At 35.1% G+C, this 25852-nt stretch overlaps 1 protein-coding gene across 1 annotated transcript in view; it reads left to right on the top strand.

Annotated features, from left to right (window-relative positions):
- Positions 1-25852, top strand: part of Usp34 (ubiquitin specific peptidase 34) — a 206073-nt gene that overhangs the window by 104617 nt on the left and 75604 nt on the right. The window contains 8 exon segments of the mRNA XM_019205320.2: positions 5225-5425; positions 8171-8253; positions 13000-13040; positions 13357-13481; positions 15093-15245; positions 16005-16109; positions 18503-18558; positions 18651-18771. Of these exon segments, the coding sequence (XP_019060865.1) occupies positions 5225-5425; positions 8171-8253; positions 13000-13040; positions 13357-13481; positions 15093-15245; positions 16005-16109; positions 18503-18558; positions 18651-18771 (885 nt within the window).

Here is a 25852-nt window from a genome sequence, read left to right as displayed (position 1 = left end):
TTTCTGATTGATGAATGTGTATTAGTAGTTTAGTTTATTGCTAATACATTTATTGTTTCTCCATTTGCTTATTGATAAACATTTGATTTTTGAGCTATCATAAATAAAGCTGGTATAAAACATTCTTACAAAAGTTTTTATTTTTTTGTATGTGTATGTATGTTTTCATTTCTCTTGAGTAAATACCAGGTAATGGAATTGCTAAATAATTTGATGAGTGTAAAGTTAACTTTACATGCTGCCACCAAACTGTTTACCAGAGCAGGTATATCATGCCATGGATGGAAGTTTCATGTATTCCACTTTCTCACCAGTAGTTGGCATGGTCTTGTGTTTAAAATTTGGGGCCTGGGAGTGTGGCTATGTGGTAGAGCCCTTGCCTAGCATTTGTAAAGTCCTGAGTTCAGTCTCCAGCATGGGAGTTGGGGAATTTGAACCAGTCTAGTGAGTTATTTAATATCTTCTTACAGTGATTTTGATTTGTCCTTCCTAATGATTAGTGATATTTAGTGTCTTTTTCTGTGCTTATCAACTATCTTTTTTTTTCTTTTTATTGAGTTTATTGGTACAATCTAGGTATACAATACAATTACATTCATCATTGAGATTCTGTACCTTTACATAATAGGTCTTGATTCTCATTTTTTCCCCTTGTCCCTGCCCTCCCTTCACGCCCTCCTCCCCTCCCCATTTACAAACACTTTATTTCCATTTTTTCAGTTTCTCATATTTTTTTTCCTCTCCCTTATTACCTTTCCCCCACCCTTCCCACTTTCCCTACACCTTTTCCCCTTTACTTCCTATTTCACATTATTAATTATCTCATTAGCATCCTGTGTGCTATTACAGTTTTTCACACCAAAGAAACTATTCAGTATTTCAGTTAAGGAAATCTCTGTATGAACATTAAAAATAGGGAATCCTAAAATAACACTAAAAAGGAAAGTAAAAGAGAAAAGGCAATGATGTAACATTAAAATAATCCTTAATTCTGGAGATGAAAATGGTCCCTAAACATATTTAAATTGCTTCTCGCTCTTATAGTCTTATCTTATTCTTTTTTTTCATTATTTAGAGACTACTTTATTAGTTTCTGTAATCAAACTCACATAGATATGACCTTACATATTTAGTACGATGTGTTACCCACCCTGTATACATGGAAAAAAATTAAAAAAATTAACATTCCTAGACCAATATGGCTGTCCATTTCTGTACAATGCCAATTCAACACAGTAAATTGGGATGACTTTTTGCAAAATTGGCAGCACCGTTAAAGTTTCCCAAAATTCAATTTATATATGTGTGTGTGTGTGTGTGTGTGTGTGTGTGTATTTATATTTATATAAAAAGACTAATAATAGCAGTATGTTATGCATCAATAGCCGCAACAGCTTTTCCAGGTTCTGCATTCATCTGAATAAAATCATTGACATTCAGCACATTCCATTAAAAAGAAACAAAACAAAAAGAAACAAAGAAAAGAATAATATCCAGAAAACAGCAAAGTTCTGTTGCTGTTGTGGTACCTGGCACCATTTTTTTTAATTAGCATCTTAATCATCATCTGGAAAGAGAACATTCTAGAGTAATATCATTAAATGTAGCTCTGATAAAGCACGGTCCTTACTATGTATCATAAAGCAGGTACTATATATTTTACATTCATAGAGGTATGATACAGTACCTTCCTACATCAATAATACTAGAATCAGTTTTGGTTTGAAATTTACATTGTCTGCCAATAAGATTGCTGCCCCTGTTTTTTTCTGGGCTCCTGTCGCATGGAGAATTGTTTTCTGTCTTTCACTTTCAGTCTATGGGCTTCTTTTTGCACTAGGTGTGTTTCTTGTATACAACATATTGTTGTATTTTGCTTCTTATTCCATTTTGCCAGTCTATTTCTCTGGATTGGTGAGTTGAGGCCATTGACATTGCTGGTTATAACTGATATGTCCTGACTTATTATTGACATGTTATTGGCCTTTTGTTGACTCTTTTTACTTTTTCACCTTCTCCTTTTAATTCCTTGCCTTGCCTATATGATTTGCTCTGTTGGGCCTCATGGTGTTGTTGCCTTCATTGTCTTTTTCTAGGATCTTGTTTCGAATTCCTTGTAGTGCTGGTTTGGTATTCATGTAGTTTCTCAGGTGTTCTTTGTCGTGGAAGTGTCTTATTTCCCCATCCATTTTGAAAAAGAGTTTTGCAGGATACATCAGTCTAGGTTGGAGGTTGTTCTCTTTTAGTACTTGAAATATCTCATTCCAGGCTCTCCTTGCCCCAAGGGTTTGTGTTGAAAAGTCTGCTTTGATTCTGATGGGCTTTCCTTTATATGTGATTTGTTTCTTTTCTCTTACTGCTTGTAGTATTTTGTTCTTCTGTTGGGTTTCTGGGATCTTGATTGTTATATGTCTAGGTGTAGATAATTTTTTTTTTTTATTGTAGCTAGTTGGGGCCTATATGCCTCAGTTATAAGAATGTCAAATTCTTCCGCTCTGTTTGGGAAGTTTTCTGTCATTAATTCTGCGAACAGCTTTTTTAAGTCATTTATATTTTCTCCTGCTACTTCATGTATTCCTGTCAGTCTTGTGTTATTCTTCTTTGTATCATTTAGGAGTTGTTGGATGGATTTCTCATGATCCCTTACTGTTTTTAAGAGACCTCTCTTTTCATGGTCACTGACTGCAATCTTATCTTCTATATCTGAGAGTCTATCTTCACATTCTTTTATTCTGTTGCGTACACTTTCTATGGAGTGTTTAATCTCCTGGATATCTGTTTGAATCTGTGTTATGGATTCCATTTCTTTCCTATGTTGGGCGTTTATTTTTTCCCTTTCTTTCTTATGCTGGGCCTTCATGGCTTCTGTCATGGTCCTGAGCTCATCTATTTTATTGTCCGTTTCTGCTCTAGAGTCTCGAATCACAACTTCCATTTTGCTCACTATCTCTATGGTTATCTGGGAAATTATTTCTGTTTTGCATTTTTCTAGAGCCTGACTGATCCATTTTGTTACTTCCTGTGCTTTGAGTTCAGGGTGTCCTGGTGGTTCGCTATTGGCCTTTTCATCCTCATTTGCCCTACTGTTTGCCATTGGTGAACTGGAAGTCTGTCCTTGCATCTTGCTTAAGTGTTTTCTCATTTTTATTTTTGTTGTGGGACTGTCCTTGGTTTAATCTCTGGATTATCACCCAAATCTTCCTGATACAGTTGTGCCATAGCTTCTGTGTCTCTAACGAGCCACAGACATTCTCATCTTCATAACATCAGAGAAACAGCTCATCAAATCATTGGAATGCTTTATCCCAAGTGATACAATCAGCAACACCTTAAGATGAAGCACAACTTGGACACTGACCTCCTGTGGTAGTCACTAGTCTATCACCCTTAAATCATTTGAATTAAATTGAAATCAAGAAGCAGTCCAGAACATGTCTGCAGTGAACACAATTTCAATATAGTGTATTTACCATTTAATGGCTCAGACAGAGCGAGGATGCAAGTCCCCTGGTCTCAGTTAGCTGATGGCTGAACCCCATGAAGCTGACTGACCTCGGGCTGCAAGGCCCAGATTGAGTTCCCCAACCTTGTTAAGGGTTGAACTCCACAACGTTTTATTACAGGTTTCCCACGCCCTTTCTTTAAAGATGTACAAAGTTGGGAACTCAGAAAAATACCCTTGATGACCACTTCTGCCTCTGCAGAGTGGGTCCAAAGACTGGCACAGTCAGGATTAACTGTCTATCTTTAATGAATCAGCTGTTCATTTGCAGTTTTGTTTGGTTTTCATGTTTGTGCCATTCATTCCGTCTTCATATAACAATTGTAAAGCTGGGTAAGGTGAGCACCTCTATAATCTTAGCACTCAGAAAGCTGAGGCAGGAGGACTTCTGTGAGTTTGAGGCCATCCCGAACTATATAATATGACTCTTGTCTCAAATTAATAGAAAAAGCTTAAGACTTCTGTCTACCAATTTGGACAACTCTTTTCTAAGATGTATATATGGAAAATACACAGTCAGTGCCTTGCTTTTCCATTTTATTGACAATGTCTTTGAAGGGAGAAGTTTTTTCTTTTCTTTCTTTCTTTTTATTTTTCCAATTTTGGTAACGGGGATCTAACTTGGGACCTTGCACTTGTGAGGCAGGCCACAGAACCACTGAGCTAAATTCCTGGCCCAAGGGAAGAAATTTTTAATATCCTAAAATTTCTGAACAATCTATGAAGTCTTTGTTCCAAGGACTCAAAGACTTTTCTTTGTTTGCTTTTGTAAGTTTCATAATTACTGTTCATAGTTGCATCACTGGACTCAGTGATCCTCCTAACTGAGCCTGCCAAGTGCTGGGATTACAACATATATCACTACACCTGCCTAGTTGTCTTTGATATTTAGTTTTGTGATACATTTTGAATTAACTTCTATGTATATAAAATAAGGTTCAACTCCCACCCCTTTTATATGGCTGTATAGTTTTTCTAGCACTACTTACTAAGAATCTTTTCCTTTTCAAAATTATCTTGGTTTCTTTCTTAAAATTCAATAATATATTATTGTATTATTTTGGGAAGAATGTTGTTTCTTGATGGATGGATGTGAGTGTGCCATTTGCCATTGGATTCAGTGGAATAAGAGGCCAAAGATTTGTAGGGAAGGCTGTGCAGCTCTCTTGTACAAAGAAAGTGTTTTGAAGTATGAAAATTGAGCTCAAAATAAGTTGTAATTTATACAAATAGTCATTTGCCAAGTAAGTACTTCATTTTAAATGTATATATAGAAAGTAAGATTTTTCATTTGAATTGTCAGTAGTTATTTTGACGCCAGTATATTGAGAGTATGTGTCAGTATGGAGAAGCACTGTATAATACGTTGACTTTCAGTTTATTAGTAAATTTATCCTTGTCAGTTTTACTAGTTCTTTAAAATTACAGTTGAGCTTATGTCTTCCCAAAAACCCTATAGGTGTCTGTTAAATACTTTCATTATGATTCCGTGAAAGGAATAAATGGCATTTCATTAAATACACCCTCTTAGTATCCAGATTTTTATTTTCTCATTTTTATAAAATTGGGATGTTACCATAATATTTGAAGAGCAAATTTTCCATCACACATTAAATACTAGCTATAATTATTTTTATTTTATGATCTTTTTATTTCAAAATAATGCACTGGCTCTATTATACTAATGAAAATAGGGAAATGATAATTTTTTCTCATTCACAGTGGCAGCTTGACTGTCTTGCTTGCTTGCTGAAGTTAATATGCCAGTTTGCAGTAGATCCATCTGATTTGGATTTAGCTTATCATGATGTCTTTGCCTGGTCTGGTATAGCTGAAAGCCATAGGAAAAGAACCTGGCCTGGCAAATCAAGAAAGGCTGCTGGTGATCATGCTAAGGGTCTTCATATACCACGATTGACAGAGGTAAAGTATACAAGTTAACGTTAAGTTGTAGTGATTAATTTCACTTGTATTTTGAAGGCATGTATTTTTATTTTTACACAGTAAACAAATACACTAATGCTTAAGAAAAGTTGTCCTAGGTTGCTGTTATGTCTAATAGCTGAAGTGACACTGTGATTTAAAGAGGTAGTAGTGATAAACAGGAATGCTGTTCATTATCATCCAAAATGAAGGCATGATGTACCATTTTAATATTTAGCTGTAAGGTTATGTTCATTATTTGAACTCATTAATTTAACACTGAGTCTATCAGGCTCCATTCAGGAAAACAGAAGCCATACCAGGCACCTCAACATAGGAAATTTAAAACAGGGAATTGATTTTTATATTGTATTTGTTAGGGTATTGAAAATTTAGGCCTCTGAGAAAGGGGATTTGCTTAGGTTAGATTACCAGAGGGAATCTGATAAAAGCTGGTTATGGACATGCCTTAAAAAGTTGGGACACCTACCTGGTGGTTCTGTATAAAATTATTTCTGGAACAATGTTGACAGAAAGAGCCAGGAAGCAGGTTGTCTAGTGTCCCTGGTTGGCAGAACCTAATAGGAATCCACTAGGCAGAGAGTTAGTTTGGTTTGTTAATGTAGTAGCCCTAGCACTGTAGAGAAAGTTTATAAAAGGTAGATTTGAGCTGGGAGTGGTGTCACACACCTTTAATCCCGTTACTGGGGAGGCTGAAGCAGAAGGAGCACCATGAATTCAGTGCCAGCCTGGGCTACATAGTGAGTTCAAGGCCACCTTGAATTGCCTAGTGAGACTGTCTGGTAGTTTGGGAAGGAGGAGAAAGGGAAGAAAGTAAATTTTAAGCTGAAAGAACTAAGTGGAGGGAGGGAAGGAGGATGGAGAAAGGAAAGAAAAGTAAATTTTAAAAAGCTGAAAGAACAGGTGTAGTGGTGCATGCCTGTAATCTCAGCACTTGAGGAGGATCACCACGAGTTAGAGGCCAGTGAGACCCTGTCTCAAAAAACAAGCAAAGCTGAAAAAAGGGCCAGGGATTTAGCATATAGTGGTGCTGCTTCCTGCTTTGAAAGCACAAGGACCTGAGTTCAATCCCCAGCACCTCACTCCACCCCACAGCTGAAAGAAAAATAGTGTGATGACCAGTACATTCAGCAATAAAAAAATAGAACTCTTTTTTAGTATAGATTCCTGTGTTCATTTGATTAAATTTACCCTTCCAATATCTCTGTCAGTGAACTGGACAATGGGGATAGATAAAGATTTTGAAGTCTCCTTTTTTTTTTTTTTGGTGGTACTGGGGATTGAACTCAGGTCCTTGCGCTTGCAAGGCAGGCCACCGAACCGCTGAGCTAAATCCCCGGCCCTTGAAGTCTCTTTTTGAGTACAGCCTCTCACCTCATCTGCTCAAGAAACATAAGAGTAATGAATTTTTACAGATAGAGGAATATGGTGGTAAACATAAGATTTGAAAATGGCTTATATAAATGGGAACCTAAAGCATACTGTATTTCTCTTCTGCAGTTTTAAACCTTAAGTGGAAAATGATCTCTGCCAGTATTATAGAACATTTAGATCTAATAAAATTAAACATGGGCACAGCACAATCTAAATGCATTCCAGGTTATTTTATATTGTGAATTACGTTGGTAACCTTGCAATGTCCCAGGTACTTTTTTTCCTAGAATAAACCTCCCAAGTTACAGTATAAACAATCACTGATTGAGATCCTTTTCATCAGCTCAGTAACTTGAATGCTTATTAGAGTTTATAAATAATATCCTTTGGAGATTTGAATGCTACAAGTATATATGTAATATATATAATTTATGGAAATTTTAAGTAATTTTTTAAAAAATCCATGTGTATATGCACATTGAAAATAAATCAGGGACGGTTCACTTGCCACAGGGAAATATTAATGTCTTTACCTAATACTTTATGAGAGCTTTCTTTCATGCACATGCCATTTTTATTATTTAGAAAATATGCATACAGCCAAGTATGGTAGTGCACACCTGTAATCCCAGCACTTTGGAGGCTGAGGCAGGAAGTCTGTCACAAATTCAGGGCTAGCCTGAGTTGCAGAGTGAGACCCTTTCTCTCAAAAACCAAAACAAACAAACAAACAAAAAAAGAAAATATACATATTGTTTTTTCTTTGGATTAGTTTATCACCAAAATAATTATATTAAATCCTTTCAGAAGTAAAAATTTTTGTTAAATTCTGCATGCTAGGTTATCTAAGTTTTACCTACTTCAGATGGTAATAAAGAATACTGAATAACTGAAGAATGTACTGACACGCATTGCTCCATTCAGCCTCCCTTGCTATATCTCAAGTAGCTTTCAAATTCTATCCTAAGCATTAGCTTTTCTGGAACCTTTCTAGATTATGCCAGGAACAGATTAGTTGTTGCTTCCTTCTGTTTTCCTGTTCAGCACATTGTGCACACTTGAACTGCAATGTTTTGTGACAGCTCCAAGTTCATTGACATTGGAGAATCTGTGTATAAAATGTAAAGAGTATTTCAGCCTCTATTTATAAATTTTAAGTATGTTCCTTTTAAAGTTGATGTTCTTAAATGTGATTTTACAATTTGGTTTTCTCAAATTTGATATTTTATACAATATTTTTCAGTAACTAAGAAATTCTTTCTCTTGTCAGAAAAAAGCAAGTAATTTAGCATTTTAAATACATTTTGTTTTGCTATACTTAAAAATTTTTTTAATGTTTTTGTTTTAAAGGTCTTTCTTGTTCTTGTCCAAGGAACCAGTTTGATTCAGCGACTTATTTCTGTTGCTTACACATACGATAATCTGCCTCCCAGGTACACATTTTCCTAAATTTTGTATATGTTTGTAATAAGAATATAATGTTTATTAAATTTTTTTATTTTGAAAACTTAAAACAACAGAAAATTTATTAGCATTTTTAATGAACTGTCATAATCTTTGATATAGTTACATATGTCGCCAACATTATGCCAAGTTTTGTCATGTATTCATGAGTACATGCTTTCTCTGTTTACATATTTTTCTCAAATTGAGTGTAATTGTAGACAGCATGACTTTTTACCTGTAAATACTTTGATGCCTATTTCCTAAAATCAAGGACATTTTCTTAATAACTAGAATTTTTCAAATTTACAAAATTTAATGTCAATACATCATCAAATATATGGTCCATACTCAAATTGTCCCATTAATATTTATTGTAACAATTGTTTGTTCAATCCAGGATCAGACACTTAGTTATATTTCTTCCTTGGCTTGCTTTGTTTTTTTTTTGAGACAATCTCCCTTTGTAGTACAGGCTGGCCTTGAACTCCCTTTGTATCCTGACTGTGTTGGAACCTGCAGCAATCCTCCTGCCTCATTCTCCTGACTGCTTTGATCACAGGCATAGGCTACCACACCCAACCATTCCTTGGCTTTTAATCAGATGGTTTCTCAGCTTTCCTCTCATGATACTCACATTTTTGAGTAGTACAGGACAGTTTTTTTTCCCTAGAAAACATTTTTCAGTTTGTATTTTCTTGATTATTTCTAAGGATTTGATTTAGATTGCATTTACAGCAAGAATATTCCATAAATTAGGTTGTGTCTTTCCCAGCACATCTTGGTGTGATGTATTTTTTGTCTGATTATTTATTTATTTTGGGGGGTACCTTGGATTGAACTCAGGATCTTGGCCACTTGCAAGGCAGGCAGCGGAACCACTGAGCAAAATCCCCAGCTGTCCAATTATTGATTATATGAATTTTGATCAGTTGATGTGATTTCTACAGCTTTTTCTGTTAGAAGATTCATGATTCTTTCTTTGTAAATTAATGAACAGTCTGTGGGTAGACACTTGAAACTACAAATTTTCAACTTCCCACAAAACTTTTTTTTTTTTTTTTTTTTTTTTTTTCCCAATTGAACGGGTCTTTGCGCTTGCAAGGCAGGCCACCAAACCGCTGAGCTAAGTCCCCAGCCCTCCCCAAAACTTTGATTCATTATTTTTAGGTTTCACTAATGACTTATAGTTAGTTTAAATATGAATATAAAGTTTGCAAAATGTTGACCTTTTTTTAACTATCCTTACATTTATTAGGTGACATTTTATTATGAGAAAAGCTCTTTTTCCTTATTTTTCTCTTCACTGACAAAATCTTTTGGCATAACGCTATCATTTGAGGCATGGATGCGGGGGTGGTTTGGGATCTTTTTAACTTCACTACAATATCTTCTAGGTTCAGCTTCTAGCTTCCCTGCCTTAGTACTAAAATCAGCCATTTCTTCAAGAAGTCCTAATGCTTATTGGTGGGAAATCTTGAAAACATGAGGGGGTTGTTACATTAATTGTTACTGGCATGTCATTGCTTCTAGACTGTCAGTGAAGAGTTAGAAATGTGTTTATAAAATGTGGTTTAACCATGTAGTATCACATTTATTTCAACTCCTTTGGCAATTTTAATAAATATAAACAATTTAGAAATTTAAAGTAATTGCTGATTAACATATGAGGGCCAGCATGGGCATGGTGACACATGTTTCTAATCTCAGCACTGTCGAGCCTAAGGCAGGAAGATTACAAATTCAAGACCCGCCTTGGTGATTTAGTAGTGCCTTAGTGATTCACCTCAAAATAAAAAAGTGGGGGGTACTGGAAATATAACTCAGTGTGAAGGTCTTGGCTAGGTTTCAGTTCCCAGCATCACAAAGAAAAGATAGGGGGTCATTTGTATGCCTTATATATATAATCTCATAAATTGTGTTAGATTATGTAAATTTAATTTCCAGGTATTCTATTGTTGTTATGTTGGATTAAACTTGCCCATTATAGTCAAATGATTGTAAAGTTAATATAAACAATATTAAAAGAGCCTAACTAATTCTATTCCTATGCAGCTCATTAAAATCTTTGCAATGTTCCATTGTGCCACCACTGTCCCCATGCTTTGTCAGGTCCTATTTCTGTGCCATGATCTTTAATGGGTCTTCACATAAAGACAGCCAGAATGAAAAACAATTTTTTGTTTTGCTTTTTCAAATTTTATCATTTGGAGGAGGGGTACCAGAGATTGAACTCAGGTCCTTGTGCTTTCCAGGCAGGAACCTCTGAGCTAAATCCATGGCCCTGTACTTTGGTTGTTTCAAGAAAAGCATAATTACCACAATCACTTTACCCTAGGGTGGGGAAGGTACATGTCATCCATATGGCAAAGACACTATACTTTATGTGTCAGTTGCAACCTTCATCACAAAACCCAATGACAAGTTTTCCTCTCTAGTGAGATAGAATGAACATCTTGCCAATTATTTAAACTCTTACCCAGGTGTGGTGGCACAAGCCTATAATCCCAGCAGTCGGGAGGCTGAGTCAAAAGGATTACCATGACTTTGAGGCTAGCCTGGACTACATAGAGAGACTGTCTCAAGAGCAAAACTTTTAATGGTTTAGATGAGCATTAAAATTAAAAGGTAGATTGAAGGGTTATACTTGGTAAAAAAATAAATACTGTTTCAGTATAATAAAAGCTAAACATGACATATTGCCAAATACTTGATTGGTAAATATTAACAATTACTGTCTTTTACTTTAATAAAGTGGATGAGTCTTGGTTTTGTAAATTTCAGAAGTATTTTGTTAACTGTTACAAAATTGGAAAGCTGGAAATTAGTGTTTCCTTTCTTTTTTTAGTGGTACTGAAGAAACTGTGGGGGGTGGGCAGTGTCTTGATATGTTCCCCAGGAAGGCCTCAAACTTGTGACCCTCCTGCCTCAATCTCCTGAGTAATTGATGTTAAAGGCATAAGCTACTATGCCTGGCTGCTTCTTTTCAAACAAGATTTATTTATAAGGCAAATAATCCGCATATTTTGATGCTGTTAGGATGAAAACTTTTAATATTTGATTTTTTAAAGTTGTTATAGATTTTCTGTTAAGGTTTCTAAAAGCATCATGAAGAAAAATAGTGGTGAAATAATTACATTTTCTTTTCTAATAATTTGAGTTAGCTCAAATTCCTGATAGAAATTGTCATTAAAAATGTAGTAGTCAGGGAATTTTGTGTCACTGTGTTTTTGTTTGCTATTTGTGGTACTGGAGATGGAACCCAAGGCTACTCTACCACTGTGCTTTTATTTATTTTAGTTGGTTGGTTGGTTAGTTAGTTACTTACTTATTTATTGAGAGAGGGCTTCCACGTGTAGTTCAAGCTGGCCTTGAACTCACTATGTAGCCAGACTGATCTCTAATTCATAGCTGTCCTCCTCCCCGAGTCTGCACCATGATGAGATTACAGCTGTATGCCACTATGATTTGATTTGATTTTTTGTTTGTTTTGTTTTTTGTTTTTTGAGACAGGGTCTCACTATGTAGTATGGAGACTGGCCTGGAACTCACTATGTAGCCCAGACTGGTCTCGAACTCACAGCGATCCTCCTGCCTCAGCCTCCCAAGTGCTGGGATCACAGGCATGCGCCACCATGCCCAGCTGATTTGATTTGATTTTAAGACAAGGTCTCACACTAAGTTGACCAGCTGACCTCAAAGTTTGAACCCTCTTGTCTCAACCTTCTGAGTAGCTGGGGATACAGGCTGCTGAACCCAGCTGCTTTTATTTATTCACTCTCCATCCATTCATTCATTCATTCATTCATCCATCCATCCGTCCATCCGTCCATCCATCCATTTATTTGAGACAGGGTCTTTTTGCTATATAGTTCAGACTGGCTTTGGACTCACTATGTAACCCAGGCTTGTCTTGCACTCGCAGCAGTCTTCCTGCCCCAGCTCTCTGAGTGCTAGGATTGCAGGTTTGCCCCACCACTCCTTGCTTGTTGTTTATTTTTTAAGAGTTTTGTTGACTGATTGATTGATTGCTTTTTTTTTTTTAGATGAGTTCTTGCTTTGTTTTTCACGCTGGCCTTGAACTCACTATGTAGCTTAGGCTGACCTTCATGGTTGTACCCCTGCCTCAGCCTCCCAAGTTCTGGGATAATAGATATGTACCACCATGCCTGGCTTTAAAGGAGTTTAGATTGAATTATTACAGTCTGTGTCTTTGTATGCACATCTCTTACGTATTCATATCATGAGCCTTTTTGCGGGGTCATATATTTCATTCAGTGTTGTATTCACTCATATTTAACGCTATCTTTATTTGAAATATGTAATCTTTTTTTGTGTTCGTAGTAGTGCTGAGATCTTACACATGATGGAGAAGAGCTGTACAACTGAAATTAAATTCCCAGTTTAATACATTTTTATTGGCTATAGTTACTCTGCTGTGCAATAAATCTCAAAACTTATGCCTCTTACCTGAAACTCAGTAATCCTTAACCACAACTGCCTATATCCCCAGCCTATGGAAAAGATCATTTTACGCTCTACTTTTCTGTGTCTGACTTACCATTGATTTTTAAAATAAATACTAAAAGACCATTGAATAAAGAAATATGTAATTCTCTTAAAACTTTATCTGTTTTGAAAGAAAATTATAAACTTTATAGTATATATGGTAATAAATTGTTTGTAATCCATTGCTGAGTTTTAATTTGTGGTGATGGTATGTGTTTTCTTCACAGAGTTTTGAAAGCTCAGTCTGATCACAGGTCTAGACATGAAGGTAAGGGTTCTACAAAGTAAAAAAATAGTTTTTGGTACCCTGGAAAGAACTTGGGACAGAACTCAGGAACTCAGGACCTTGCGACCTTGAGCTTGCAAGGCAGGCAGCAGAACCACTGAACTAAATCCCCGGCCCTCTTCAAAGTTAACTTTTAATAAAAATGTTAATAACATAATTAAATGTTATGTCTTTAGTAATAAGCATTGTTATCTTTTTACCATCAACCTTTATAGTCGTACTTTTTTCTTTCTTTCTTTCTTTCTTTTTTTTTTTTTTTTTTTTTTTTTTCTTTTTTTTTTTTTTTTTTTTTTTTTAGTTTCGCATTATTCAATGTGGCTCTTGGTGAGTTGGGCTCATTGCTGTTCTTTAGTGAAATCTAGCCTTGCTGACAGTGATCATTTACAAGATTGGCTGAAGAAGTTAACCCTCCTTATTCCTGAGGTAAGGAAAAGATTGAAGATTAGTAATTAATCTTTATATGCTTTTATGTTGTTAGCATTGATAACAGAAAGAGGTAAAAGAACCAAGACCTGACATGTAAAGGTACAAGATCCCAATAATGAATGTAATTGTACTGTATACCTAAATTTACCAGTAAACTCAATAAAAGAAAAAAAAAAGAGGTAAAAGAAACAAAAGTGCGTGATTATATAAATATATCACATTAGTTCTTTCTGGTCTTGCTTGAACTGTGTACATTGAAGAATGATATTCTCTGGCATCCATATTTGTCCTGTTTGTCTTTTTTTGAAATATTTGTTTGGAGAGTGATTATAGTATGTGAAAGATCCTGGATTCCATCCCCAACACTGGAAAAAAAAAAGTGATTATTTTGCTTTAATTTGTTTTGTTTTTGTTTTTTTAGTACTGGGGGTCAAACTTGGGACCTTGTGCTTGTGAGGCAGGCAGCGGTTTGCTTTAATTTTTTAATAGCTCTTTAAATTATTTGTTTGTTTGTTTGTTTAAGACAAGGTCTTGCTTTGTAGTTCAGGCTGGCCTTAATCTGCCTGTGTTGCCCAGGCTGGCCTCCAGTTTGTGGTGATCCTCCTGCCTCAGCCTCCCTAGTGTGAGATTACAGGTGTGTGCCACACCTGTCTTTTTAAAAAGCTTTTAATAGGACCTGGGAAGGGGTTGAGTGTTTATTTTGGTAATTTATGTTTTAGAAAAGTTTTGATTGGTTTTTCCATTTAGTAAATGTAGAAATAGAGAGTAAAAGCCAGTAAAATACATTTTGCTTCCTATATTGACACTGAACCAATATTCTTTTCAATAGTCATATATATTTTTTTTGTTGGTTTGTCTCTGTGGTTCTGGGGATTGAACCCAGGGCCTGGCATATACCAGTGGAAGTGCCCTACCACCGAGCTACATCGTCAGCCTTCACTAGCTATATTTCAGTACTGCTGAGACAATATTCCTAAGTGAAATTGTAGAGACATACACCAATACATACTTAGCCACAAAGTCACATGTTTTTGTAATCAGGATTATATTAGATCTTGACTGAATTGAATTCCATATTTGTTCATTTTGTAGCTCTGACCCAGGTAACCATTGTGACATTTGGGCTGTTCCCTTACAATCTGTGACATATTCTGATATAAATACTTTTCTAGATTGGACCTAGTTGGCTGAAAATGTTTATCTTCTTTACCTTGTTAATTGCCTTCCATTAATCTTTTTATTATTAGGCTTGTTTGGCTTTTTTTTTTTTTTTTTTTGGTCCTGGGGGGGTCAAACTCTAAATCTTGCACTTGCAAGGCAGGCAACAAAACCACTGAGCTAAATCCCGGCCCCTGGCTTTTCTGTTTTTATGGCCATACTCACAATTTCTAATATGTATATTCATATTAAGCATATTTTGTGGTACTGTAATTGATCATGTGTTATTTATTAACAATCATATGTAAGTGACCAGATTATTGTCTTTAAAATATATTACTAGGACTGTATATTCCTAAAGAAGCCATCTACAGTTATTTCTCTTCACATATTAACATTAGATTTTGAATACTAAAGCAGACTGTCTCTGTAATTTGCTTTTTTATTTAGACCGCAGTTCGTCATGAATCCTGCAATGGTCTCTATAAATTATCTCTGTCAGGCCTAGATGGAGGAGACTCAATCCATCGCTCTTTTCTGCTTTTGGCTGCCTCAACTTTGTTGAAATTTCTTCCTGATGCCCAAGCACTCAAACCTATCAGGGTAAGATTTACTGCGTTTAGGAGAGATTCCTATTTCTGTAATTTGCTTTGCCTCATTTATTATTTTACTATATCCCTATGGTTACTGCATGTACTTTCTACCTAAAAAGTAGCACAGTAATTATATTGTTTTTAAAGTGGCTTGGTGATGCCTGGCAGTCCAGCAATTGGGAAGCTAAGGTGGGAGGGAGGGAAGGATGTAGGAAGAGAAAAGAGGGAGTGTTTCAGTTTCAATTATGTGGGCTCTCTCTTTTGGGTGGGTCTGTTTTGGAAATAACATTTGTTCTTACTAGGTTTGGGGCCTGTGTAATAAGGTGAATGATGGAAATATCATAAATGCTCTCTTTTCCATTCAGTCGCACAGATGTGTATCTTTTTAAAAAATCTGTATGATACGCTTGATTTTTAAATTTACTACCCCAGTACATATAATAGTCTTGTGAAAGAATTCTGTGACCTGAAAAATCTAGAGCCCATTAATAAAAAATGTATAATCTCAAAAATAAAATATTGTGTAAGATTTCCATTATTTCCTCCTTATTTATATCCTTCCGAATGTAAGTAATATGAGACAATTTTTTAAAAATTTCTGATGTTAGTTTCATACCTAGTAATTCTGAGTTTTACTCTTTTTTTGTTAGATTTTGAATACTGTTTAATTTATATGGGATTTAATTTACTTCATAAAGCCTATGTAGTTTCTTTTATGTATTATGAAGTTGTTTTTAAAGTGTTTTCACAAAGTATATTTTTTTAATAGATAGATGATTATGAGGAAGAACCAATGTTAAAACCTGGATGTAAAGAGTACTTTTGGTTGTTGTGCAAATTAGTTGACAACATACATATAAAGGATGCTAGTCAGGTATGTTCAGAAGATTTTACATTAATTTGTTAATAAATATGAATTATGCATGTGGATGTTCATGATTTCAGTAGTCCTTACAAGTAAGGGCTCTTAAGCTGGGTATGGTGGTACTCATCTGTGGTTCTAGCACTCTGGAAGGCTGAGGCAGGAGAATGGAGGGTGGATAGGTCAAGCCCGGCCTAGATAATTTAGCTACACCCTGTTTCAAAAAAGTTTAAAAATAGTAATAGGCTAGAGATATAACTCAGTGTGAAGGCCCTGGGTTCAATCTCCTCCCAGTTAAGGGCTGTTTTATTACTATAGCTAGTGGTATTTGGACCAGGGATTTAGTTCAGTGGTGCCATGCCTGCCTTACCAAGGGCAGGGTCCTGAGTTCGGATCCCCTGTACCAGGGGAGGGGGACAAAAACAAACAAACAAACTGGGTGGTACTATCATAATTTGTGCACCGTATTTGTTCCTTTCTGTTTTAAGGTCTTTTATTTTTTACTTAGACCTAATTTGAAAACTCTTCATCTGTTACCTCTTAAGTTATGTCCTATCTCTTCTAAGTAAAATAAGTGTTTGCAAAACCTTATTTGGAAAGTGAAATTAAGGTTTTAAATTTAAATAAACGGCTCTCTATAATAGTATGTGGCTTTAGATTTTTGAGTATGTAAAATGACTGCCAGGTATTTAGCTCAGCTGCACAACACTGCCTGACAAGAGGTTCTGAGTTTGACCCCCAGTACCAGGGGGGAAAAAATGAGATCACAATTCAAATTTGAAGTTAATTCTAAATTAAAGAATCACTGTTCATCCTTGTTGATACTGGGGATTGAACTCCAGACCTTGTGCTTGAGAGGCAGATGCCGGAACCACTGAGCTAAATCCCCAGCCCCTAAAGTAACATTTCTATTCTAATAAAAACAAAGAAATTTCAGGCCATTTAGCTCAGTGGTTCTGCCACCTGCCTCTCAAGCAAGCACAAGGACTCGAGTTCGATCCCCTTTACCCCCCCAAAAAAAAACCAAATTTCAATGTTAAACCTTCCACATAAAGACTTGATTTTTCATGTACATAGATATAGATATAGTCTGCCCAAAAGTGTATACATACTACCTCAGGAAAATAAAAACTTCTATAAATATTTTAATATTAAATTTATTGAGACACCATTAACTTCCAGACATTTATTAGTATGGCCATCTGCTGCTTAGGTAACCTTGGTCATTGAGATTGCTGCACATACATGTTGAGTTTCTTCTCTAAGGACTGGCAGTGTAGTGGGTTTTCTGCGATATAAGACTTCCTCTAGGGTACACTGTAGAGAATAACAGCACCTGTTGAAAAAACATACTATTTTTCTTTTCTTGTGTATACAGATTTTTGGCATATTCTCTGTTTATGTTTATATGTTTATTCACTTAAGCTAAAATGCATCTGGCTCAATTCAGAAGAAATAAAAAACATGAGGAAGATCCATTTATATTTGGGAAAGATCTCAGTTTGTGTATTTAAATGAAAGTAAATTATCTTAACTTGACAATTTAAAAAACCCTATGATGGTTATACTTTCTACATTATAGTTTATATCTGAATTGTTAAAATTCATTTTTTTCATTTTAAAAGTAGTAATTAAAAATTAATATTGACCAAGTTTTAATTCATTTATTTGATCATTGTTCAATAAGATAGTGATACCAGATTATCATTTCAGTTTTTTAAACCTAGCTTTTCCTGTTTAAGATTTAACAAATCTAATGAAGTAATTTTCTTTCTTAGATGTCTTATTTCTTTCAGTGTCCTTTAGAGGAGGTAAGACAGGGTCTTGCTATGTAGTTCATGTAAGCCTTGATTTCACTTAGTAGCACAGGGTGGCCTGGAGCTCACAGCCATCATCCTGCTGGGATTATAGGAGAGTGTGCCATCACACCCATCTCTGAATATACTTTTGAATTAAGTTCTATTTCATGAAGTGTGTTTTGATTTTGTTTTTAGTTATAATGCAAACTAAGGTTTTTGAAATTAACCGTAGAGTTTAGTTTATTGTTAAAGCGTAGTTAAAGGTGGTGTTAAAAACAAACCTTTAGTGCTTAAATTGTAAGCAAATTATATTTTAGTGAAGTTGGTAAAGAAGAAAACAACCAACCTTACCATCTTAGTACATTATTGTGACTGTCACAATTTGTGAAAATGTTTAGTGGATTATTTTTTATAGGACTATTAATAATGCACTTAAAATTATATTAATTGGCATGCATGAGATAGAAGTGTAGAGTTTATAATTTAATTAACAAATTCAAGAGAACCAAACTCTGGTTAACTATAAGGAAGTGAGTTTTTGTTTTAATAATCTATACTACTAAACATAATCTATATTTGAATTTTGTATTTTCTTTTTGTATTAAGACTACCCTCCTTGACTTGGATGCTTTGGCAAGACATTTGGCTGACTGTATTCGAAGGTAAAATTTGATATGAAATTCATGATTATATTATTAAGGAAAGATAAAGAATGTAATTAGGTAAACTATCTTGTTTTACTTGTTTTTTCCAGTAGGGAGATCCTTGATCATCAAGATGATAATATAGAAGATGATGGGCTTACAGGACTGTTGAGGCTTGCAACAAGTGTTATTAAACACAAACCACCCTTTAAATTTTCAAGAGAAGGACAGGTATGTATTAAAATTACCAAATGTATATATAAGCTATGAAAAATTTTTTGTTTTTGCATTGTATAGGGATATGTTAAATCTGTAAAGACATCTAAACACAAATTTTGCTGCAATCTAATTGGTGGTAGGAAAGTAAACTTTGGAAAAGTTGATGCCTGGTGTGGCTGCACACGCCTGTAATCCCAGCACTTGAAGGGCTGAGGCAGGAGTTGAGCCAGGAGTTTGAGGCCTGCCTGGGCTACATAGTGAGTTCAAGGCCATCCTGAACCTAAATAGCAAGACTCCGTCTCTAATGGGGGGAAGAAAAAGTTGAACCTTTGAAATCTAAAATGTGCACTCATTTTTAGAATGTAAAAACAAGTGCCTATTACTTATATTAAAAGATAACCTAGGGCCGGGGATTTAGCTCAGTGGTTCCACTGCCTGCCTTGCAAGCGCAAGGACCCAATTTCACTCCCCAGTACCAAAAACAAACAAACAAAAAAAGCAAACCTCTATTTTAATGGTGTGGTTTCTGTGGGATTGCAAATTAGTATTATACATTTATATACTAATTTACACATTAAAAGTAATAAGTAGTTATCACAGGGTTATAATGGTTTCATATCTCTCATAAAGGACTATGCAAAATATGTTTATTCAATTTTTGAAATATTTATGATTATACCAACAAAGGTCTGATTGCCTTGCTACAGGCGCTTCCTGCACTGAAGAATTTTGTTGTAGTTTGGAAAGTTGTTATACTGGGGTTATTGATAAAAGCAGTAATCAAAAGAATACCATTCCCCATGGGCACAGACTAAACAATGTTGAGATAAAGTTCAGGGTACAGTATTTTTTGTTTTAAATCTGCAGACTTTTCATAATACACACACACAGTTTTTTCTCTTCCGAGTTTTTTATTGACACACAGTATTTGTACATATTTATGAAATAATAAAGTGATATTTGTGTTCATATATACATTGTAGAGTGTGCAACTCAGGGTAATTAGCATATCCATCATCTTAAACTTTTATCAATTTTTTTATGGTGAGTACATTCAGAATCCTCTCTGACAATCTTTTTGAGATACAGAATGCATTATTGCCTTGTTTTTTTTTAATTAATGTATGTTTGTAGTATATCATAGTTACATTCATTTTGGGGTTTTGGTATATGGATATAGCATGTCTTGATAACTTGCCATCCCTTTACGCCCTCTTCTCTTAATTTGTATGAGTTCAGCTATTTTATTTAGATTTACATATGAGCAAGATCATGCAGTGTTTTTTTGTGTGTTTGACTTACTTCACTTAGTGTTCTCCAAGTCCATGAATGCTTTTTGTGGCTGGATAATTTTCTAGTATGTATTCATACCATGTTTTCTTTATCCATCCCTCTGTTGATAGACAGTTGGGCTGAATCTATATCCTGGGCTGTTGTGAACAGGACTGTAGTAAACGTATTGCATATGTCTTTTTTTTTCCTCTTCTGGTCCCCTTTCCCCTTCCTCCCCTTTTCCTTCTCTTTCTCTGTACTGTGTATTGAACCCAGGGCCTTCTCAGTGAGCTACATCCTCAGCTCTTTAAAAATATTTTTATCTTGAGACAGGATCTTCTTGCTAAGCCACTAAGTTACACAGGCTGGGATCAAACTTGGTAATTCCCTTGTCTTAGCCTTCCAGAGTGCTGGGATTGCAAATGTGTACAACATGTCTGGCCTTTAGGCATCTTTTTAGCATGTTGATTTTATTTCCTTGCAGTATTACACCCTTTGGTGGTATTGCTGGATTGTATGGTAGTTATGTGGCTGTGATAATTTACATTGCCACCAGTGATCACAAAGACTCATGTGCTATGTGTTTTGGAACATTTTATTCTTTCCATTACACTCATTGGGCATAATTTGATTTATGAACTTGCTAGTTGAAATCTTATATGCAAACCAATGTATAACTTTTATCCCAAAATATGAACATACTGATTTTTATGGAAGCAATATTGTAAAGCAGAAATCATTATGAGAAAGAAAAATGTCTTTAGACATTAAGAAGGAGTTCCCATGTAGTTTGAATTTTTTCCATGTCAAATATGTATGCATTCTTTTTAAATAACCGAATAATCTTTTTATCTGTATATATGTAACATAGCCAACTAGCTTTCCTAATTGTGGACATTTTCTTATACTATTTCAAGTGATACTGTGGTGAAGATCTTTATACATACATCATTTAATACATACATTTAGAAAATCTGTAGGAAAAAAAATTTTTAGGTAGAATTGCTGGTTCATAGGGTATGCACGTTTATTATTTTTAAGGCTATATACATTAATATGACCATGTTTCCAACTCTAGAGGCTGAGCCAATGTAATCCCACCTACAATCTATGAGAGTAAGTTCCTATTTTCCCACATTCTACCAATGCTTTTTTTCCAAATATTTAGTCCCTGCCAGTCTGAAAAAAAAAGGCCCCTTGCTTTTATTTGTATTTCTTTTGTTATGATTAAAGTTGAACTTCTTAGCTGGGTGTGTTGGCACATTCCTGTAATCTCAGCACTCAGGATGATGAAACAGGAGGATGGCAGGGAGTTTGAGGCCAGCCTAAGCTACATAGTGGGACCCTGTCTTTAAAAAACAAAAATAGTTGAACATCTTTTTATGCATTTGAAACCATTTATTTGTGTTATCTTTTATCCTGTTTACATTCTTTTCCATATTCATATTATATAAACATTTTTGGTACCCTTTTAAACTAATTTGTAGAATTTAAAAGTTTTTTTAATTTAGCTTTTACAAGATGTGTATATTAATCATTTATGGTCTTAAATATTTAAAAAATGTAAATACTCTTATTTGCTTGCTGCAAAGACTAATAATATGTGGATGTTTTCTTTTTAGCAATATTTTTTTAATTTTAATTTTTTTGTTGTTTTTTTGTTTTGTTTTTTGAGACAGGGTCTCACTATGTAGTTGAGACTGACCTGGAACTCACTGTATAGCCCAGGCTGGTCTCGAACTCACAGCGATCCTCCTACCTCAGCTTCCTGAGTGCTGGGATTACAGGTGTGCGCCACCATGCCCAGCTTTTTATTGGTACATGTTTGTAGAATGTGATTGCATTTACAATGGGGAGTGATACATGTACATAACATATGTTAATTCTTTTTACTACCCACTGTGCTCCTTCCCCGCTCGCCTTCTCTTGGTCCCTTTCCCGTTTCCAGAATATCTCCCAGTTTGTTACTTTTTTTTTTAACTTTGGATTTTTCATGTAAGAGAAACCATGATATAAGTGCTATTTCGTTTTGTTTTTATTAGTACATGCTCAATTAACAGTACTTTTAAGTTCTCCATTTTAATGCCAAGGAATAATTTTTTTTGGCAACAGAAACTGGTCAATAATAGATAAGGTGGGTATATTCACGTTAAGCCAATGATATCTTGCAGTTTTATGCTGCTTTTCTATCAAAATTAATGTCCACCTTGCCTGAATGTTTGAATAATGAAACACATCCCTGTTTAAACATACATAAGTGAAAAAAAAAGTAAGGGCTTTTCTTTTCTTGTAAAAGTTATTTTTAACTGAAACAAAAACCATAAAAACTGTATGTATTTATGAGCTATCAGCTGATGTTTTGATAAGGTATATATTGTGTGATATATAAATCAGGGAAAACATCTACTTAAACATTTATTGTATCTTTATGGTAAAAGCATTCAAACTTCTTTTTGTTTTATAACATATTCAGTACATTGTTAACTAGCCAGCCTACTGTATAATAACAAGAATTTCTAATTATAACTTAGTATCAGTTAGCTAAGCATTTAATAGTTTACCCCAATTGTCACTTGGGCATTGCTCCGCACTTATTTACGTAAGCATTATTTCCTAAGCATTGCTCGGACAGGTTTCATTTCAACCACTGATTGTTGTTTGCACGAGATAAACTCATACATCTGTTTTATACTGACTATTTTTTCAATACTTTTTAGTTTAGAATGTCATATTCACCTGGTTATTTTTCTAATAAGTTCTGGTTTTCTTTTACTAATTCATGTTGTGAAAAATTACCTATAATTTTGTGCTACAATCTGTAGAAACTTATTGTAAGTACATTAGATATAATTTTGTATACTTCTGCAGAACCCAGTGATACTCTTTTACAAGACACGTTAAAGACACTGAGACTGAATAGGAAGTGCCAGAAGATCTGCAAAAGAAAAAATTGAAGGGAGAAATATATAACAGAGAGGAAAAATCTGTATTATTAAATGGAAAGACAAAAAAGATGTCTCCTTATTATCAACTGTTCATAATACAAAAGTGATCAAACTTGAAAGAAAAAAAAAACTAAAAAAATTCCAGTAGTAATCAGTCATTATAATAATTCTATGGGTGGTATTGACTGAGTTAGCCAACATCTAACAAGCTACCCTGTAATCAAAAAGCAAAGAAAAATATATTATTATAAAATTGATAACACTTTCTGAACCAGGTAATAGGGAACTAATTTATTCAAAACAAGGGAGTTCAAACGTCATTTACAGTTTAGATTAGGTTTAACAGACCAAATAATTGAAAAATATAGGGCAGTGAAATGCCAACCAGGATATCCATCATTGATGTCTTCACTATAACATTTAGTGGTGTTGTACCCAGATCGCAGTTTCCCCAAGGACCCTCAGAGAAACGAATCCGCTGCAATCACAAGAGAAGTTTATTACAGGTTCGAACCTGGACCCCCGCTCAACAAAGAGCAAGAGAGCCCAGAATGACGTTTACAATAGGGTTATATAGGATTTAGGAGGCTTGAGAATCTAAACTTTCTTATTGGCTATTTTCTTTACTATTTGTACTATTCTTATTGGCCTATATCTCTAACATTCTATTGGTGCACTTACATAGCTATACTTTAAACTTATTGGTTAGTATGTGTGCAGATGAGGTTTGTGGAGTGGAATTTGCCTTACTCAACTGGTCACTTTAGCCTGTTCCCCTTATCTTACCAGAACATCCTGTTTCTTTGTTCTAACAGACTATATGGCTTCTGCGGAGGGGAATGAGCCTTATTCATCTATTTCTTGCTTATCTGATTGAACAATCAGAACAAAGGTCAGGGAGAAGGAGAGGGGTGTAGTTAAATTTTATCTTAGCTTAGTTGGAGTGGAGGGGCTTTGGCCTTAGTACAAAGGGAGAAACTCTGGTTTCTAACTTTGGCTCCTCAAGTGGGTAGACATTTTCTTGAAATTATACCACCCATAGGAAATAAGAAAAGCCAACACCACAGTCTAAAGTATGTTGTTCAAAGAAAGACAGTAATGCCAAAAAGAATTCGGAAAGAAACTAGATACTACTGTCCAAATTTTAACATTGCATTGTATATCGAATGTTTTAAGCTATACCATACACAGAAAAATTATTGAATAAATTTGATAAAATTTCCATTTTTACATTTTCTGTTATATTCTAAAAATTAATGGAAAATATGTGAATTCTGGTCATCCAGTATGTAAATAATTAGACTGGTAAGTGATTATACTTTCCCTGTCCTTCATCTTCTTTCCTCTCTTTAGTCTCTGCTTATCACCATTCCATTCTTAATTTTTGTGAGATCACCTTTTTTAGGGTCTATATAAATGTGATTATGCAGTAGCTATGTTTCTGTAGCTAGCTTATTTCATTTAACACAGTGAGCTCTTATAGTACTGGGTATCAACCTCTGGATCTTGTGCTTTTGGGGCAGGCGGCAGCATCACTGAGCTACATCCCCAGCAACTCGCTTTTTTTATGATTCAGTAGCATTTGTCACATATTCTTTTTACTTAACTAAGGATATAACTCATTTTGTTGCTTTATATCAGTGGTGCTGTGATATATCTTGGAGCCTCAGGCATATTAAACCAGTACTTTGTCCCTAAGCCACAGCTGCAGTCCCCATATTTATTGTAGGAAGAATGTACATATAAGTACAGAGATAATTTCACCTTTCATAGGTAACCAGTTCATGTTTAGTATAATATGTATCTTTTTCAGATTTATTTCTGTGCACATGTACCCGTATAAATATTTTTATAAAATGGGCACATGCCTATAATCCTAGCACTCAAGGGGTCAAGGTAGGAAGTTGTGGGAGTTCCAGGCCAGCCTGTGCTACGTAGTGAAACTTTGTCTCCAAAAATGAAAAAGTAGGGGCGGGCCTGGAGATTTAGTTCAGTGGTTCTGCTGTGAGCCTCACAAGCATGAGGTCCCATGTTCAATCCCTGGTACCAAAAAACAAACAAACAAACTCAAAAAAGGGAAAAAAAAATCATAAGACCAGTACCATCTATAATGGTGTCTTCATGTCAATTTAGATCTGTTTTATTTGATGTCAGTATAGTTGTGCATCATTAAGACTGCTTCTGCCCTCCACTCTGCATATATCAAAGCTTACTTCTTTCTCATTGGTATTATTTTATTTTATTAGTATATGCTTGCAGTAATTATTGGCATTCATTATGGGAAGTTGGTACATGGTTGTTTTTTGTTTTTTGTTTCTGGTTTCAGTGATCGAACTCAAGACCTTACACTTGCAAGGCAGGAGCAGTGCTACTGAGCTAAATCCCCAGCCCAGTACCTGCATATAATATACCTTGATTCTTTCTTTCATTCTTCCTCAACTCCTCCCTCCTTTGAACATTTTTGTTTTACTGTTATTTAAATATTGTAATCAGTGCCTTAGGCAACATCTTTGTACTTCTGTCTCTGGTATCATTTGGTAAGATAAAGTCTTAAAAACAGAATTGCAAGATAGAAGAGATTAGTGACTTTTTAAAGGTTTTATCATGTATGTTAGGTGTACCTGTTACATCCTGCTCGCATACAATTTCCTTTGTATAGCCTATGCCCAGGCTTTAGATTTCAGCAGTGAAGACAGCCGGGGATGCCCCAGTTAGCACTCCTATGCAGTCTGTGGACATTTAGTTAAGGAACTTTGACATAACCAGGAATTCAGATAGTTTCTTTGTCACACTGCAAACCTTTCTTGGGGAGAGATTTTTCTCCAGAAATCCAGATGGAGGCTGTATCTGAGAATCTGTTCTGATTTTGAAAGCCA

This window comes from Fukomys damarensis, unplaced genomic scaffold (genome assembly GCF_012274545.1).
Source record: "Fukomys damarensis isolate Sample0158 unplaced genomic scaffold, DMR_v1.0_HiC HiC_scaffold_2, whole genome shotgun sequence".
In the NCBI taxonomy this organism is placed as follows: Eukaryota; Metazoa; Chordata; class Mammalia; order Rodentia; family Bathyergidae; genus Fukomys; species Fukomys damarensis.
This window is presented reverse-complemented; position numbering and strand designations above follow the sequence as displayed.